At 35.2% G+C, this 19,881-nt stretch overlaps 2 protein-coding genes across 3 annotated transcripts; both read right to left on the bottom strand.

Annotated features, from left to right (window-relative positions):
- Positions 1–5,517: 5,517 nt before the first annotated feature.
- Positions 5,518–7,682, bottom strand: LOC116020765 (transcription factor TCP23). The gene has a single exon (XM_031261286.1). It carries the CDS (start codon positions 7,335–7,337, stop codon positions 6,081–6,083), a length of 1,257 nt encoding a protein of 418 aa, XP_031117146.1. The 5' UTR covers positions 7,338–7,682; the 3' UTR covers positions 5,518–6,080.
- A 7,393-nt stretch (positions 7,683–15,075) lies between these two features.
- On the bottom strand, positions 15,076–19,204 carry LOC116019033. Of its 2 annotated transcripts, XM_031259098.1 has the most exons (3): positions 18,843–19,204; positions 16,163–16,351; positions 15,076–15,494 (listed from the first exon to the last, which is right to left on the bottom strand). In XM_031259098.1, the coding sequence occupies exons 1-2, from the start codon at positions 19,020–19,022 to the stop codon at positions 16,178–16,180; spliced, it is 354 nt and encodes a 117-aa protein (XP_031114958.1). In that variant the 5' UTR covers positions 19,023–19,204; the 3' UTR covers positions 15,076–15,494; positions 16,163–16,177. The 2 variants fall into 2 exon arrangements, with proteins under 2 accessions (XP_031114958.1, XP_031114957.1); XM_031259097.1 differs by lacking the exon at positions 15,076–15,494 and having other exon boundaries at positions 15,977–16,351; positions 18,843–19,202.
- Between the last annotated feature and the right edge of the window lie 677 nt (positions 19,205–19,881).

The following is a 19,881-nucleotide window of genomic DNA, read 5'->3' as shown; positions in this document are numbered from 1 at the left end:
TCTTTTGAATAGTGTGAACGAACTAATTTAAATTGTACATCTTTGAATAATAATAATAATAATAACAACAACAACAATAATGAAATAAAATATAATTTTTTTAAATAAAGGAGAAGGTAAAAAAGAAAGAAAATTTAATTTTTTTTTAATAAAAAGTGAAGAGAAAGAAAATCTAAAATTATAAGAATAAAAGTTAAAGAAATAACAAAAAAAACTATGAGCTTATAATTGAAAGACTACTATATTTTATAGTGTTTCAAAATAAGTTTAAAATAAAAATTTATTTTAAATTTAAATTTTTTTACAAAAAAAAAATTTATAGTATCTATATCTTAAAATAAGGTATGCACTCTATGGCCAAATCGAGCCATAATTTATTACAAGCTTCCGTTGATTCAATAAATATCTTTAATATAATCCATTTATATACTCATTACAGCATTAACTAAATCCAACACCCCAATCAATTGAAAACTAATAACGACTTTACAAAAAGGGATAACAATGAATCCATGATTAAATATTCTCTTTCATTGTTCAAAAAAAAATTCTCTTTTAAAATTCATGTTAATTGTGGAACGTAACTACGTAAGGCCTTGAGATTCAGTTATTTATACAAAAATTTTGTACAAGTAACCTTGTCCGATAAAAAAAAATATGCATGCATGCACAAACATATATGTACATTTAATTTACATTACATGCATATATGTATATTTGTTGGGCCGAGCCTCGGTGAACCAAATCTAGTATTCTGTCATCAAAATGTGACGTAGATTGCTATGCAAGTATAAAAATAAAATAAAATTGTGTAGTCATTATTAAGCTATAACTTTTGGTCTAGTAATTAATAAGCGTTTGATTATGACAATATTTATACATAATACTACATACGCATCACAAAAAATAGTTTGATGTGGTAAATGCGGTCGTTCCCACAAATACGTATGAATAGTAATTCAGGTCAAATCGTATGTGGATCCTTTAATCGTTTGCTTGTTGGTTTAAGTTGTTGAGCTCATGAAAGATGACAGCGGGTCAAAGGGCCCGAGCTGACAATTGTTATTTAGAAAATGCCAAAAGTCCCTCCTCCCCGCATTTAATGCAGTATTTATAGGGGAGTAAAGGAAACATATGCGGGAGGCTCGGCATGCATGCCGCATGCACGACACGTGTAACCCACGCATAGGGGAAGGTCAGAGGCTTTGTTGATTCCTCCATGTGTGCTAAGGTTCCTAATGCTCTCGTTTCCGCTACTATTGGGTTGAAGGAAATGAATAAGTGTTGAGCATAAATATAATATAAACATAAATGTGCAGTCCAACTATCAGTTTTTGACTTTTAGTTGAGATAGAGCACATGCTTCAATTTGGTATCAAAGCAAAAGAGACTATAGTCCACGTGTTGCTTGGAGCCCCGCACACGTGAGGGGCTGCGGGGACATGAGGGGGCGTGTTGAGCATAAATATAATATGAACATAAATGTGCAGTGCATAAATATAATATAAACATAAATGTGCATTCCAACTATCAGTTTAGGCTTTTAGTTGAGATGGAGCACATGCTTCAATTATAAGGCTCAGCTTTCAAAGTAAAAAGGGTCGAATGGTTTGTCTCGACTTAAGATGGTCAGCTTAAACTTTTAGTTGAGATGGAGCACATGTTTCAATTATAAGGCTCAGCTTTCAAAGTAAAATGGATCGGATGGTTTGTCTCGTGATCGACTTAAGATGGTCGAGGTGGATCTAAAGGCGGGAAAATACTGCTGCCAGCTAAACCCTTACTTGGTCCCTTATCTCAAGTCAAGTTGGTCGGGGTCGGTAAATGGTTGGGAATAGTTACATTCCTCTCTGTAACTCGACCGGATACCGAGCAGGTATGCGGTACATGCAAGTAAGCGAGTCCGGAAAATATTTCCCATCATAGTTTACTTCTAATTAACTCTTCTCAACCGTGTTGCTTCAATTCAACACCGACATCGAGCTCAAAATTTCCAAAACCATTATGTATAGAATTTATTAATTTATATATATAGTTGGAAACAAGTCTTGTAAAATAGTGTTTAAGTAGAATGAAAAGATTACTTATGTGTAATTTTTGGTAAATTTTTTTTCTATCTTCTTACCAAAAACAAATACGTATATATAAATGTCTATACTATATATGTTGTGTTCCATCCTTAGGTAACATTGGAAGCAAGCTGCCAAGCTACAATACCACTTCAATTACTCAACTACTAAGCTTGTGTGTATTCTTTAATTTTGGCCCCTATTTCTCTATTCAATTATCATTTTTGTCTCATATTATATTATTAGTTTATCAATTTTCTAATCTTTTAATTGTCTATATATCAAAACTATTTTTTTATATACAAGGAAGAAGAACCAAAGTGATTACATATATTTAGGTTAAATCGCACCAGTATAATGATATTTGACAAGAATTAAACTAGAATCCCATGTTGTGGGGTATCAAATTAAGCAAGTAATCTAAGAAGATGTTCTTTAATTATGGACAATTATTTATGAATACGAGTAACTATTCTGTTATTTTCTACGCAGGTGCTTGAATTAATTAGTAGCGCAGATCCATACTCATGAAATCCTTAATGACATGCATTATATGGGAATAAGGAGGGGGCAACCACACTAGCTAAGTTGATTGGGAAGTTGCCTTGAAAATCATAAGGTTCCAATTTAATTAATTTGATTCTTCGTGAGAGTTACCTATTATCCTTTGTGGTTTAAGTCGGTCAGCAATGACGTGACAACCTAGGTTAGTTTACCTCTTTGTGATTCTTTAATTTGTCGGTTAGAGTCACAAAATGAGTTTCACCTAGAGTACACATTTGATTCGTAGTTACAAATTTTCCTGTAAATCAAGGTATATGAAATTAAAGATTTTTTTTAAAAAAATTTATTATCGTCTCTGCCTTCAAAATTTTATTAATAACCTCTGAATCATTTTCGAATTCCACCCTTCTATAGTCTCTTCCCCCACCCCATCTCCCATCTCCCCTCTCCCCCAAAAGCATAATTTAAATAAAAACTTAGGGTGTGTTTGGTTGGGGGTTTAGGCATAAGGTATGGGTATCAAAGTGATTGTTAGTGTTTGGTTGATAGGTTTTGTGAATGCTACTATGGGTTTGGAATACCCCATTAATGGCAAAACCCATACCCTTATTAAATAAGGGTTTCATCTTCCTTCATCATTTCTTCCCCAACTATTAATAATCATTCCCATTCCACCCAACTACCAAACATGCTAAATACTTTCACCAAAACCCATTACCCTTACCAAGTATTTGATACTCATTCCGATTCCGATTCCCATGTGCGAACCAAACGCACCCTTAGTTGTTTTTAAAAATTATTGTTCAAAATTTGTAAACTAAATAAAATAAGCCATTTTAAGTAATAAGTTAATTTGAATGAACTAAATTTCATATAAAGCATTATTGATCCACTTTCCATTTGCTATAATCTACCGTATCGAAGTTTGTTTTCAAAAAAATTAGTCCATCCATATATAGTATAAAAGTGACTTAATTACCTAATGGATTGAAAGGTCATAGAGTGATTTATAAGATTGGAATATAACTATTCAAATTGTAACATTAACTTGTGTGTGTATATGTTACTTTAAAGTTGTTATTTCTTTGAAGAAACAAATTAAAAAATTGAACATTATCATTTGTTAATTAAAGTTGTTCATGTAAATTAAAATTAAAATTATCATTTGTTAATTAAATAGGTGTTGAAGAAGATTTTAAAATTTAAAAATGGTCAAATATAATAAACCCTCAAGAAAAGTTCAATTACACCTTTGAAGAAAAAGAAAAACTTGTTATAAATATGTGACTTAACAAAATGCAATCAACCCATTTATTGTTATCTGTAAGTTACTTATTATTACAACTACTTATTTACATGAACAACAATCACCTACATGTATTTTATATTTTTTAATAATTTTCTTTACAATTTTTTAAGTCTAAGCAAAGACCTTGTGGTCTAGTGGCATCCGGTATCCTGGTTAACACTCCCACATGGATGATGGGAGTGGGTTCGAGCCTCAGTCAGTAGTACTATAAAAAAAAAAGGAGCTATCATTGGCCCCATGACATATAGTTGAGTGTTCATTTGACATTTTTCTCCTTTAATAATTCATAGTATGAATGGGTTTTTTCTTTGAAGAATCCATATAGGAGAAAAAAAAATGGACTTTAGCTTCCATGCTAAATTTGAGTGTTCATTTGACATTTTTCTCCTTTAATAATTATAGTATGAATGGGTTTTTTCTTTGAAGAATCCATATAGGAGAAAAAAAAATGGACTTTACCTTCCATGCTAAATTTGGGTTTGAGAAAGACATGCACAAAACATAGGGTGAATATATATATATATATATATATATATATATATATATATAGAGAGAGAGAGAGAGAGAGAGAGTCCTGTTTTGTAATTAACCTCCATCTTCTTTTGGCCCATGCTATAGTTGTACAACAAGTGGAGCATTAATGCCATGCACCAATAATTGAATCAAAATTACTTCTCACTGACTTCTGTGGAGAATTAAAGCACCAAGGGTGAATGACCTCTTGGCAAATTATTCCTCCCATATATAGAAGCTACCTTGCATCTTTTGTTAGAGCAATAATCCAAGAATGATACTTAATTTTGCACCAATCCATTCCAAATTAGTAAGTTGGTGTAAGAAAGAATCGGTTTCATTACCACATAAAATACTTTTATCATTTTCGTGCCAAGTCGAATAAAACGTGAGATTGACTGCTAAACAGGTGTGATAAAATAGAGTTACATTTCACAACTAGTTATAAACTTTTTGCTTAATCAGGAGTCGAGCTATGCACAATTATGTGAAAATCGATTAACTGACCGAACTAATAAAATTTGATTAACCAATTTTTATTTGAAATATTTCGGTTCAGTTAAGGTTATTAGTGATTTTAAAAATTTTAGTTATTGGTTAATTTAGTTTGAAAGTGTTTGTTAACCGAATTGTTAGTATATATATGTTTTAATTTTTTTTATTTTAATTTTTGTAATTCATAAATCATACTATTATACTAGTTTTTCTATTTTTATCGTTTATGTATTGATGTAATAACTATTTTATGGTGTGAAACTATCGATTGAAAATTTTTTATTTATAAATTAATCAGTTAACCAAATGATTAACTGAACAAAATTATGATTTTGTTAATTCAAAAATAAAAAGTTCAATTCGATTTGATTAATGATTTATACATTTTACAAATTTGGTTATTTCAATTTGATTATTAACCGAATTAATGGAATGAACACCCTTAGTCATCTTGGTAAAAAAGGTTACTCTTGTAACTTTGTAAGTGATCACCTAATGATAATTAGTAGTATGACTTTTCAAATTAACTTTGAAATGCTAGGTTAGAAATGGACTTTCAATGTGAACACAAAAGAGAAGAGTCAAAGCATACAAGTAACAAGATGGACAAACAACACCTCCATTATGTACATTTGACATACATGCAATGGGTGCATGTTTGATTGGAGAAATCTTGACTCAATTATCAAGACTTGAGGGCATACATGATTGATTTTTTTCTTTATGTTATCTTCAAAGAGAATCCAAAAGGGCAAAAGCAAAAGCCCCATTTATCCATGCCATCAATTCAACTCAACCTTCCATTTCAAACCCAACACTTCTAGCTCCATGCTAGCTTAGCTAGCTACCTTAGCTCCAAAAATGCCAAATGACAGACCAAAAAACAAGGAATCATAACACAACTAGTGACATTTGAAACCTTATCTCTAAAGGTAGAAAAAGATTGAGACAACATTATTTACACAATGCCCACATTCTTGTCCTAATTCCACTAAATTCTTCAATAATTCAACCAAAATAGAAGTTTGCATGAAGTTTTTGAACAATTCTTGCCCACAACAGGCGAAATTCCCTTACCCTCAGCCCCACACCCCGACTCGCCAGTACAGTATTCGAGTAAATCCCGATAACTTTGCGACCCATTAGGTAATCGAGAGAACTAGTGTCTGGTGTTTGAACAATTCTTGAAACTATTGGGAGGCGGTGGGGTTTTCATCTCCACTGTCACTTGTTTGAGGTTGGTTTTGATGATGCTGATGATGTTGATGATGATGATGATGTTGTTGTTGTTGTTCCAAGTTCATGCCCAAATCAACCCTACTTCCACCTCCACTATATGCATTAATGGAGGCCAACATTCCCATGTTGGTTTCTGAGACACCAAGCCCTAGCTGCTGAACCGGCTGTGGCTGTTGCAGCACCATGGACCCAAGCTGAACCGGACTGAACCGGGCTGAACCGGGGAACTCGAACCCGCCAATCCTTTGCAGCCCTGCTGATCCCTTGTAGTGCAAAAACTGGTGTTGCTCTTGCTGAGCCGCCGCCGCCGCTACTCCTACCGTGGCCGTGGTGGCGCCGCCGCCGCCGCTCACAGGGAGCATCCAGAAGGTGTTGCCGACGTTTCCGGCGGCGGGAGCCACCGCCCACATGGCCGGAGCCGGGATGAAGCTGGACGGTTGAGATGAACCGGGTATAGAGTCTGCCCCCGGTTCATGCCCTTGGACTCCGGTTCTATCCGGTTTAGCGGCTGAGGGTGAGGTTGCGCCACTTGTGTCCTCTCTTAGCCTCTTCTTCATGAAATTCTCATCCGGGTCGTGCCCATACCCGGCGGTGGAGAACTGGTGGTGGAACCCCAGCATAGCGGTGGCGCCGCCGTGGATAAAGAGAGGACCGGACTTGGTGGCCGGAGCCGAAATCGTAGTCCCGCTGCTGCGCAAAGGCACGTTGAGAGTCGAGAAATTGGCCGGAATTGTGCCGGTTCCGGTGGCGGCGATAATCGCCGGCTCCGCTTGCTGCAGCAGCCACTCTATGGTCTCGCCGTCGGATTTGTGACCCAATTCCCTCGTCAGCTGAAACACCCGGGCGGCGCACAACGCCGGCATGCGAATCCGGCGGCCCCGACCGTCCACCTTGGTGTGGCGGTCCTTGGAGGGTTTCTTGGCAACCACTTTAGAGTTTGTATTGTTGGTAGCATTTTGGGTTGAAATGGAGCCCATGAATGGATCACGGGGCTGAGTGGCGGGGGCCTTGCCGGACCCAGGGCCAGCCGGGTCGGGTTGACTTATGTGGGGAACCAATTGGAGGGAAGACGGCGGCGGTTCTTGATTCGCCGGTGGGGTTGGACGGTGGTGATGGTTGTGGTGGTCAGAGGTATTATTACTACTAGCAGCACCATTACCATTACCACTACCACTGCTTTTGTTACTATGTGGCTCCATAAAATCCATTTTCTTGGGACAGAACAGAAACCAAAGACACACAGGTAGGTTTAAGGTTTGGTCCCAGAAAACTTCCTTTAATCTCCAAATCCTCGTCCAATTGGCATGAATCGGAGGACACAATCCTAGCTAGAGAGAGAAATATCAAATATGAAGAATTTTTGAGGTTATTATTTTTAAGGAACAAGTGGGAGTAGTAGTGGGGTTGCCTCTTTTTCTTTTTCTTTCTTTCTCCCTCCTCTCTTTCCTTTGTGGTTGACTGCTGTCTCTGCAGAGAGAGGGGCCGGAAAATCAAGAAGTAGAGAGAGAAAGTGTGGGTGTTGGCCTACAAGTTCCCAAATAAGAATCAGTGATGGTAGGTTAGCCAGAGGGGGTGGTGGTGGGAGATTAAGGGTGGGGGGTGGGGGGACCTGCCAAAATTGAACCTACTCTGTAATTGGTTTGCAGGAGGCTATGAAGGCCAAGTGAGTCCACTTGGAATGTTATAAAGATGGTTTCTTTAATTGCTTATTACCTGTATCATTCACTCACTCCTTTTTACTTCGTTTCATTCCTATTTATTTCTACCTTTCGACACCCCAATTCTACTGCCGTTAAAAATGCCCTTTTTAAGCAGCCATTAAAATCATCTCCACCCACCAAGTGAGTTGGATGGAGGGTAAGATGGATCGAATTGCTTCATCATGTGAGTCTATCATGTTTATATTGTTGTCTTTGTTTCTTTTTATATAAGTTGTAATTTCATCAACCTACGAATGAGTTGGATGGAGGATAAGATCGAGGATTGAGTCTCTTAATCATGTGAATCTATCATGCTTTTATTGTTGTCTTTGTTCCTGATCTAAGTTGTAATTTCATCAATCTACGAATGAGTTGGATGGAGGATAAGATCGAGGATTGAATCTCTTAATCATGTGAATCTGTCATGCTTTTATTGTTGTCTTTGTTTCTAATCTAAGTTGTAATTTCATCAATCTACGAATGAGTTGGATGGAGGATAAGATCGAGGATTGAATCTCTTAATCATGTGAATCTGTCATGCTTTTATTGTTGTCTTTGTTTCTGATCTAAGTTGTAATTTCATCAATCTACGAATGAGTTGGATGGAGGATAAGATCGAGGATTGAATCTCTTAATCATGTGAATCTGTCATGCTTTTATTGTTGTCTTTGTTTCTGATCTAAGTTATAATTTCATCAATTTACGAATGAGTTGGATGAAGGATAAGATCGAGGATTGAATCTCTTAATCATGTGAATTTGTCATGCTTTTATTGTTGTCTTTGTTTCTGATCTAAGTTGTAATTTCATCAATCTACGAATGAGTTGGATGGAGGATAAGATCGAGGATTGAATCTCTTAATCATGTGAATCTGTCATGCTTTTATTGTTGTCTTTGTTTCTGATCTAAGTTGTAATTTCATCAATCTACGAATGAGTTGGATGGAGGATAAGATCGAGGATTGAATCTCTTAATCATGTGAATCTGTCATGCTTTTATTGTTGTCTTTGTTTCTGATCTAAGTTGTAATTTCATCAATTTACGAATGAGTTGGATGGAGGATAAGATCGAGGATTGAATCTCTTAATCATGTGAATCTGTCATGCTTTTATTGTTGTCTTTGTTTCTGATCTAAGTATAATTTCATCAATTTACGAATGAGTTGGATGGAGGATAAGATCGAGGGTTGAATCTCTTAATCATGTGAATCTGTCATGCTTTTATTGTTGTCTTTGTTTCTGATCTAAGTATAATTTCATCAATTTACGAATGAGTTGGATGGAGGATAAGATCGAGGGTTGAATCTCTTAATCATGTGAATCTGTCATGCTTTTATTGTTGTCTTTGTTTCTGATCTAAGTATAATTTCATCAATTTACGAATGAGTTGGATGGAGGATAAGATCGAGGGTTGAATCTCTTAATCATGTGAATCTGTCATGCTTTTATTGTTGTCTTTGTTTCTGATCTAAGTATAATTTCATCAATTTACGAATGAGTTGGATGGAGGATAAGATCGAGGGTTGAATCTCTTAATCATGTGAATCTGTCATGCTTTTATTGTTGTCTTTGTTTCTGATCTAAGTATAATTTCATCAATTTACGAATGAGTTGGATGGAGGATAAGATCGAGGGTTGAATCTCTTAATCATGTGAATCTGTCATGCTTTTATTGTTGTCTTTGTTTCTGATCTAAGTATAATTTCATCAATTTACGAATGAGTTGGATGGAGGATAAGATCGAGGGTTGAATCTCTTAATCATGTGAATCTGTCATGCTTTTATTGTTGTCTTTGTTTCTGATCTAAGTATAATTTCATCAATTTACGAATGAGTTGGATGGAGGATAAGATCGAGGGTTGAATCTCTTAATCATGTGAATCTGTCATGCTTTTATTGTTGTCTTTGTTTCTGATCTAAGTATAATTTCATCAATTTACGAATGAGTTGGATGGAGGATAAGATCGAGGGTTGAATCTCTTAATCATGTGAATCTGTCATGCTTTTATTGTTGTCTTTGTTTCTGATCTAAGTATAATTTCATCAATTTACGAATGAGTTGGATGGAGGATAAGATCGAGGGTTGAATCTCTTAATCATGTGAATCTGTCATGCTTTTATTGTTGTCTTTGTTTCTGATCTAAGTATAATTTCATCAATTTACGAATGAGTTGGATGGAGGATAAGATCGAGGGTTGAATCTCTTAATCATGTGAATCTGTCATGCTTTTATTGTTGTCTTTGTTTCTGATCTAAGTATAATTTCATCAATTTACGAATGAGTTGGATGGAGGATAAGATCGAGGATTGAATCTCTTAATCATGTGAATCTGTCATGCTTTTATTGTTGTCTTTGTTTCTGATCTAAGTTGTAATTTCATCAATTTACGAATGAGTTGGATGGAGGATAAGATCGAGGATTGAATCTCTTAATCATGTGAATCTGTCATGCTTTTATTGTTGTCTTTGTTTCTGATCTAAGTTGTAATTTCATCAATCTACGAATGAGTTGGATGGAGGGTAAGAAGACTTGAATCACTTAATCATGTGAATCTATTATGCTTTTATTGTTGTATTTGTTTTTTTTTTTTATCTAAGTTGTAATTCAATCAATCCTTATATCGTGGACCATGATCTTGTACGACGTCGTTTTCGAACAACGATTTATTTAATTTTGACGGCGATTGTTTGGTTGTCCAATTCACATTACCTTTTTTTTTTTACTATAAAGTATGTGTATGTGTCCTGTGTTGTGAATTTGTGTCTGTGAGTTGTGTTATGAAATTTTGTATTTTAAGAGTATGAATTCTGTACCTACAACAAATTAGTAGTGTAACACACAACATATTGTGTGTCTTATATTATGAATTTGTATATTGTGCTGTGAAATTTTGTGCCTATAGAATATAAATTCTATACCTAAATCATATTTGAAAATAAGTAAATATATAACATGTGAATGTATCTTGTGTTGTGAGTTTTTGCGTATTGTGTTATAAAATTTTGTACCTTGCATGAATTTTGTACTTGGAATATATTAGTGCGTAGTTTTGTAGAGACATGAGGAATGTGGAAACTGCAAAATCCGTTAAAACTTAAAGATAAAAAAGACATTATTTCGATCTAAGGGTTCAAAATCCTATGTGGACCCTGGTCCATGATATAAATGGCCTAATTCCATGGCATATTAAGTATTTGGTTGAAGATTCTTGAAAATTTTACTAAAAGAAATACCCACAACAATGCATAATGTGTCTGCAAGCATAGCAGAATTTATAAATTTATTTTGGATTGATTGACCAATTAAGTCTTCACTATTAATTTTGGTCCTAGATAGGATTTGATTCTTGCACTCGCACGGCCGCACCTACAACTTTTAGCTTATTTGATCCTTTGTAGGATTTGAATCATGTACTCTGCGGAGGCTAGCAAAGCACCTTGCATCCTACTATTGCTAGCTTATTTAGTTGATAAGATTCGAATCATACATCCTACCACGATTAGCAAAACAAAGCTTATAGACTTGTTAGTTTATTTGAAATTTTGTTATATTATTTTAATAATATAATTACATAGGCTCAGTCTAGTAGAGCTTATTTTAGAGCTTATAGATTATTTCAAGTTACAAATAAGTTACAAGCTATGTTAGGTCAAATATGGATAACTTAAAATATTAGCTTATTTTGAAATGCTATGATTGCTATCCCAACTAGCGTTTCAAAATAAGCTTAAGGCCCTGTTTGGTAAATGGCTGTTGGCTGATTGGGTTGGTTGCTTGGGTTAGAATGTATGATTTGTTGATAATATTAGCTGATTGTAGAAAGTTGTTTGATAAATTAGCTGTTAGTTGATAGATGTTTGGTATAATTTCTTTTCTAAAAAAGCTAATTGAAAAGACTGCTTTGAGTAGCCTTTTGAATTTTAGCATTTTGGAGTTACAAAATGCTTATTAACCAAACAACTAATAGTGGTTAAATAAGTCAAAATTGGCTGATAGGCTAATAATTTTACCAAACAGGACCTATGACTTTATAAGTGTTTACTCTTTTTTTTTTATCTTTATTAATTTACGAAAATGACACCATTAACTCTTCATTAATCAAAATCTTAATATCTTAGTTTATCTTTTTATGTTTTTTTTTACGCTTATAAGCTAATTCAACAATTAATTTTACCAAACACTTTAATTTTAATTAATTAGTTTATTAACTACTATCTTTTCAACTTTCAACTTTCAGCTAGCTTTTCAGATAGGTATGTCATAATGTCAAACCGAGCCTCAATCATCCAGATTTAACTCCTTAAAGAATATTATAAGTGTATCACATATGTACAAGAATTACGGATCAATAAAGTAATAAATGCATACCTACTAGCCTACTTATGACATTATCCAACAATTTGTTCATGTGCATTTAGTTAATAGTTGAAAATGAATTTCAATAGTAACATTTTCCTACTTATGACATTATCCAACAGTTAGTCTACTAAAAATTGTCTAGCGTACATAAATTTAACAAACACTGTTTAATTTAATATTTTACCAAATATTAAACTTTTTTTTAATACAACTGAAAAAAGTAACAAACAACTTACATAAATTATGGTCACATCACACCCTCGCAACCAACAATTAAGACCGCAAGTATACCATTTAATGAATTTTGAAATACTTGCAAAGCTGATAGGAATTGCCCCAACTCCTATAGCCAGGGACAGAACCAGAATGTACAACAGATTTAATTGAGAGAGAGTTTACAATAATTGAATCTGTGACCTTTCATATATACGAGAATTATGCTTGATCACCATTTTCAGTCACCTCTTTCTAATTTTGAAACTAAGGGAGGGGGGCACGTAGAAGATTATAATTGTAATAAAGTAATAATCTGGTGGCATAAAGTTCCTGTGGATTATGATATGGGGATTAGTGTGAAAGGTCTGAAAAAAATTGGGATTTTAAGAGGGAGACATTCTCTCAATCAAAAGTTTTATGGCTCAAGTCCTTTTCTAGTCTTTGTTTTGGCTTTTTCACCTGTTTTTGCTCACTTTATTGTGCTGATTGCTACTTCTCTCTTGCTGCTCACTGATTGAGTGTTTGCAATTTGCATTCTTCATTGTTGATAATGACAATTACCATGATGCTTATCAATTCCAACAACCATTCTTTAATATCTACTTTAAAACTTTATAATCAATCCAACACAGTATTATTTTATACTCTATATATTATTATTTTAGCAAGATTAATGTGATCTAATATAAAATCACACACCAGCGCACATATACTTACACCATCTCATTTATGTGTTTTTTTAAAAGAATTTCATAAAATCAAAGCGAGTTAATCACCAAGTAGAACTGTCAGAATGGGCTAAGCTCGTTAGCCTATTCTGCCCTGCAATAAAGGGGGTGGACTTCGCAGGATTCAAATGTTCACCAAGCTCACCTAGTTTATAGCAGGACTAGGGAGCGGAGTGGGCCAGCCTTTTCTACGCCCACCAAATTGGCGGGATTTAAAGCCTACCCTGTCAAATGGCAAGCTTTGATGGACCTTGCCCAATTGTCCCGTCAGCCCACTTTGACAATACTACCACTAGCCATACAAACATGCTAATCTTTTTACATTTTGCTTGCTTACAAATTAAGTTTTACTCTCAGAGCCCAACTCAACTAATTGATTAATTCAAAATTAATAAACCAGCTTGCCGTTAGCCGCAATGTGTAGTATGGAATTAGCTTTATTGTGGGACGATCAATAGACCACTAGCACAATAACACATATCTTGTGATTTATTCTGTTTACCAAGTCTCCAGGGCAAGAGCAGTGGCCAATCAAGCGTAACACTTTAATTTTTGGTGGGTTAATTTTTTTTAATCTTTTTTATGGAGTTGTTTTTAAAAGGGTACAAAAAAGGGAATAGGAGGGGGTAATAAATGAAATTGCTAAAAAGAGGGACAGAAGTAGAGCATGTGGGTGTAACCAAAGAATCTGCAGAGAAGCATTGTTGATGCTGATGTGCAGTGCTTATTTGTAGTACTTACAGGACAAGACTTCAAAACCCTTTTTTGACCTTTACTACTTAAATCCATTCTCCACACTCTTTTTAATCTCATCTGACATTGCACAGTGGCAGGGACCATCTTACCCAGAAACCCTTCTGATGGGGTAAAAAACACATATTCAATATACATCACTGAAAGAGAGGACACAGTAAATATCCTATTTCTTTATCTGATCTTGTTGGGGAAAATTTAAAGATGAATGGGTAAATATCTTTTTCCCTTTTCTTTTCACCTGCATGTTAATTAAGAGGAAAAGGTAAGTTTTCAAGTGTTGGATCTAACCTCCGGTGTTTGGGATATTCCTCAATTGACCTACAAGGTCTCAAATGTTTGTACACTAGTGCTCACAAGATCAAATATAATTCAAATCTCACTCTTTGCAGCTGTTAGCAAAACAAAATTTATTTTGGATCGGTTGACTAGTTAAGTTGTGCCTCGAGAATAGTCGGAGAGTTTCAAGCATAGTTGAAAAAATCGTTAGGCGCCTAGACAGCGATTAATCGATGCCTAGGCGCATGTGCATTTTTTTATTTTATTTTTTATTTTTTAAAAATTTGTTTAAAATTTTTAATTTTTTAAAAACTAATAATTTTAAACTATTAAATACTTTAATAGTTAATATTGACCTAAAAAACATCTAGAGTTTGAATAATTTAGGTTTATTTCGCTAAAAACGATGTCCTTTTGAGTGAATAACCCATTTATAAAACAAAAGAACAATAGCTAATCGGCCAACTAGACGGCCTAGGAAGCCTATGCGGTTAGCGCCTAAGCGGCCTAGGAGGCCGCCTGCCTAGTCCACCGATTATGGTGATACGCTAGGCAGTGAGTCGGTGCTAGACGGGATTTTTGCAACACTAGTTTCAAGAGGACATGGGAGAAGCTTGTTGATAGTTGCTAAGGTAAAGTAATGGCTAAAGACAGGAAGCTTAGGTGAGAGCATCTAATGCAACAAGAAAGACAGCTCATTCCAACACAACCCCACTTATCCTATAGTCCTACCTAACATTGTGTTGCCACCAAAACTTAAGGATTTAATTTTGCTACTTTTGTTTGTAACCAGAATTTCAAACTACCAATTAATTAATAGGTTGTCTTTTTATTGTTTTTAAAAAAATATGTTATATAATTTACTGTATACTTAAAGTTGGTATGAAATTCAAACATAAAGAAAAGAGAGATGAAGCATCAAAGGTATTATTAGCTTTTTAGCAAATGGATGAGTCATCACTTTCTTCTCCCCTTTCTCAGTTATGGGATGTCACTTTCTTTTATCACTACCAGTAGAGAAACAGCTATTGCTTGCTACCATACAACAGCCCTCTTCAAATTCATTATTACCTGCACGAGTCTGACTCTTGAAATCTTGGCTTTCATCATTTTAGATTTGAATGGAACCCAAGGCAAAACTTGTGGACAACTTCATAAGTCCTGTAGTTAACTTAGACCGACACAACGTTAAACTTTTCCCATAATGCGTACAGTTAGACAGCAATCATTTGAGACAACCCCAGCTGAGTTGGTCGGGTTGTTGCTGGCCAGAGTCATAACTCAGAGCGCATCTAGCCTTCAGGGCTTCAGATAGTGATTGCGGGCTTTCCTGTAAGTCAAAGAAGCAATCATTTGACATGATTTCATTTGATTGTAACATGCATTTTACCTTCTATAAGATGCAACAAATAGCAATCCCCATCATTTTCCAACTTGGTTGGAGATGGTGGTGTGTGCAACTGTGTGTGCAGACTTTGATGGCCTAAAATGAAGCAAGCAAAAGGGTTGAAGAAATCTTGTTGTTGTTCCTTCAATATCACTTGTGTTGGGTAACATGGATGTTTCCCCTGGAGAATCTCTGGTACATGCTATGCTTTTGTAACATGGGCATCACACAAATCATAACCAGTCAATCAGAGAATAAGCCGACACTGCAATGTGTCACAATCTGGTCCACTGGTTAGAGACTAGGGTGACTTGAAAAAGATCATGTATTCTTGGTGAAATCAGAGTAATTCAAATATGGAACATAAACTCATCATTCATAAATTTCAACCAGCATGAAACTGAGCAAGTCAGATTAAGGGCAAATTAAGAAAGTGAAAACCAAGAATCTGTAAGGTATATTAGTGTCATAGAAAAGCTAAGTTTGGTTTAAACAGTTTTGGATAACCAAGATCTATATCTCTTCTTCTAATGAACTCTAATCATATACAAGACATACAAAATCAATGAAATCGACCACTAAAACGAGCTAAGTATCGATTAAATCCATACTTTGTCAACTGCAGTTCATTTCTTTGCCTTTGCAAAACGGAGACAGCGATACTTTTCCCCACTTACTGTTATTTCCAGAGCCCCATCTTGGTTATCCTGACTTGATGCTGTTCCCATCAGTACACTTTTCTCTTTTTCAAGGTTCTCTCTTTCCATCTTAAGCCTTGCTTCTTGTCGGGCAATCTCAGCCTGGTGTATGAACAAGACCAGATAATAATTAATGAATTATTATAACCAAGTGAAACTTAGAACTTCTCTAAATGTTATTGCCACATGCAGAAGCGCATAATGTTTGCATATTCTATTTGAGTTTTAATTAGACTAGGACTGCAAAAGGGAAACAATTTCCCCTTTTATTTATCTTCTTTAATTGTTCATGCGTCTTAGCACCATGTTAAAAAAAAAAAAAAAACCTATCGTTCTACCAGTAAAAAACACAAGACTAGTACAAGTCTGAGATAGGACTAAGAGAACAAATATTGCTAGAATCAATAGGCTGATGCACTAATCACCATCTCATTCATAAGCCCGGGCGGGCCTAGCAAATGATGTATTATTAGTAGTAGCTTAAGATTTTAGCTAATATGGAACGCAATCTTCAATATGTTATTAGAGCAAGCAAAGGTCCTTAGTTCAATCCTATGCACTACTAGTCACCAAAATATTTCCCTGCATTTATCCCATAAAGAAGCATTTGCTCCATTTATTAGGGGCATGTTTAGGATTAAAAAAGAAGTATATACATGCAGTTGATATTTTAAAGGATCATTAGATAGCTTATTCTAAAAACAGGAAGGCAAAAGGTGAAGCAATCTCCAAGGTTTGCAACTTGACATTCATCTTGCTTCTTAAGCAAGAAGTAAAGTTATGAGCTTTGATAAGGAACACCAGGACAGCAACATAACGTACATCTACATTCTAAAATCTAGATAACAATTTGTTCCATCAAAATACAGGATTCGGGATTAATTCCCTATTTATAAATGACAGTATTGAAATCTGGCTCATAATAATGTCATAACAAATAGAGAATATAATAATATATGGACAGCACAAAGCATTTTAGATGGTTATAATGTATATGGTGTAGCAAGAATAGTTAAATATATCTAGAGTCAGATGCCAAATATGACACTAATGGAGATAAACCAAGCTTTTAGTGAAATTTAGTTGATAAGGCCATACGACTGCAGCAGCAGCATTCAACACTCAAGTCTCACTGGACCTAAAAGACTGGAATCACAGTTTAACTACATTAGATCTTCAATAGTTCAAACTTCAGGGTCAACATAACTGTACTGGAATCTCTTATCATGTTCTTAGTTATGAAGTTCAAGAAAAGTATATCTTTCCAACAAAACCCTCTTCATAGTTAAGAAACTAAAAAGGAGTTTCCCTAGTATAACCTGCATCTCTAAAACACAAGACTTTAACTTTACAACAATTGAGGATTAGTTTGATTTTATAAATGGCTGAATATAGTTGGGCTTGAGTTTCAAATACTACTACACAACTTGGGGAATAATTGAATAAATACTACTACTGTCATATCTCAACTAATACCTTTTAGTCCCCGTTTTGAGGGGTTCTGTCAAGAGTCAGTGAGTGAATCTTCCTCCAATTTGTAATCGTATGAATACTTACAAACTTGATTACAACATCTTTGAGAGCTAGCAAGGTATGGGTAGGGATCTTTTTCAGACCATTTTCTTCCCCAACTACAGCCCCAGCCCACATCCTCCACATATTGATCTTTAACAGTATAGCACCTTCAAGATTGCTACGTGGCCATGTGGGTTATTGTTGAATCATTTCACAAACAAAAGTTTGCATGAGAAAATGTTCTTGTATCCCCAGCTAGAGGTGCAAGAGGAAAGAAAAATTATGGATGGTAGTACATGATATAAGGAGATGATGAGGACATGAAAGCAGGTATTGGAGGCCTTTGTAAAGGAAAATGATGCCAGGGTTATAGTTGTTTATCTATGTAGATAATGAAAACGCCAAATCCAAATTTGGGGGCTTTGTGGTGGACTCGCATCTGCAGGAAGAGTGTCCTTGAAAGTTGAAAATCAAGATGCTTCAACCAAAATCCTTCACATTGCTCTTTCACAATAAAATCCAATGGTTAATTAATATCTCATTGCTTCTGATCTTTGTCTAGCTTAAATGGCAAAATCAGACCCATAGACTCTTTGAAGTACAGAGAAAAAGGATCAAGAGAACATCTTTTCCGCCCACAATGTAGATTGCTGGCATTGCCTTCCCACTTGATATCCATATCCCCCCATATGCCCTTCATCATACAATGACATAGAGGATTCCTCAATGAAATTAGTTTTGGATTAACAAATGCAACTCAAATTGTTGACTACTTGTGTTTATGATCACAAACATCTTCTATGATCCCAGCTGGGAAACTCTTTTTCAGGTTGCACAGTTTCACCCTTGGTACAAGAACCAACTCATAGGCTCATAGCAATAAACCCTAGAACATTAATCCTGTAACTAAACAAAATTAGAGTACATATCCTCACTCATTAACTCTCCACATCATTAAGCTAACTATGAAGGTGCTAACTTAATGTTGAATTGTTGATCAAAGAGCTGAAATTAAGAATTAACAACACTGAATTAAAGAGAAAAACAATAATTATATAGGGGGTTTGGCTTGGCTTGCCTCACGGCGAGAAAGCTGGGCTTTCCAGGCGGCCTCTCGCTCAGCGACCTCGCGTTCGCGTTCCTCGATGTAGCATTGCATCTCCCTCTCCTTCATAATCCTGTCCTGTATGTCCGCATCCAAAGCTTCCTTCAATTCCTTCACGAACTTATCAACCACTGCTTTTATTCTCAGAGACATCACAAGAAAATGAAAATCAAAAACTCTCTTTTCTCTCCTATTGCGCTGCCCCGATCATGGTGAGAGCAGAGCAGCAGAACAGGAATGGGATTGAATTCCAACCCTGAATAGCAACGAATTCAATCTCTCTCTCTCTCTCTTTAGCTTCGATGCATCTGTAATGGTTTATGTGAGTGGCGACAAACTCTAATTGCAGACTTTTGTTCTCTTTTCTTTTTCTTTTTTTTCTCTCTTTTTTTAAACTTAAAATACATTTATGGTGGACAAGGAAAATTGGAAATATATATATATTTCTATATTAAGAAACTATATTATAAAATTTTAATAGATACGTAAAAATTAAATCTTTTAGTAAAATCATAAATTTCCTTTTTAAAATTTAAAAAAAAAAATTCTCAATATCACCCCATTTGCATACATTTTGTATGTTGGCATTGTTATCAACAACAATTGGTAAATAAGTGGATACATTATATTAATTAAGAGATAAATTTATTCTTCAAAATTTGGGATGTCTTTCCAAAAATGAAGGTTCATATCTTCATCCCATGCCAACTCATCAATATTTTTCGGGATAGGTCCTGGGATGAGGTACTCCGACAATGGCGTAGACAAACTAATCTTCGACCTTGGAGAAGAAAAACCAGTGAGTACTTTTTCAACTTCGTTTTCCGATGAAGTTGGTTTTAGTTTATCAACACAACTAGATAACAATGATGATCGGGTGGTATTAACTTGATCTGGATCAAGATCATGAAAATGTGACACTCCTTCAGCTTCTTTATGTGAGATTGGATTTGGCTTTGGATTATGATCAAGAAGAGAACGTTGTCCCCAAGATGATTGTTTACGATTAAAG

Source organism: Ipomoea triloba, chromosome 5 (assembly GCF_003576645.1).
Source record: "Ipomoea triloba cultivar NCNSP0323 chromosome 5, ASM357664v1".
Classification (NCBI taxonomy): domain Eukaryota; kingdom Viridiplantae; phylum Streptophyta; class Magnoliopsida; order Solanales; family Convolvulaceae; genus Ipomoea; species Ipomoea triloba.
The sequence above is the reverse complement of the archived record's forward strand: the minus strand, read 5'-3'. Positions and strand labels throughout refer to the sequence as shown.

Excerpts from the sequence above, each read along its gene's own strand:
- LOC116020765 (XM_031261286.1), bottom strand. The coding sequence starts at position 7,337 with ATGGATTTTATGGAGCCACATAGTAACAAAAGCAGTGGTAGTGGTAAT.
- LOC116019033 (XM_031259098.1), bottom strand. The coding sequence starts at position 19,022 with ATGTCTCTGAGAATAAAAGCAGTGGTTGATAAGTTCGTGAAGGAATTG. Across the intron at positions 16,352-18,842 it reads CCCAGCTTTCTCGCCGTGAG|GCTGAGATTGCCCGACAAGA; the intron begins GCAAGCCAAGCC and ends TTCATACACCAG.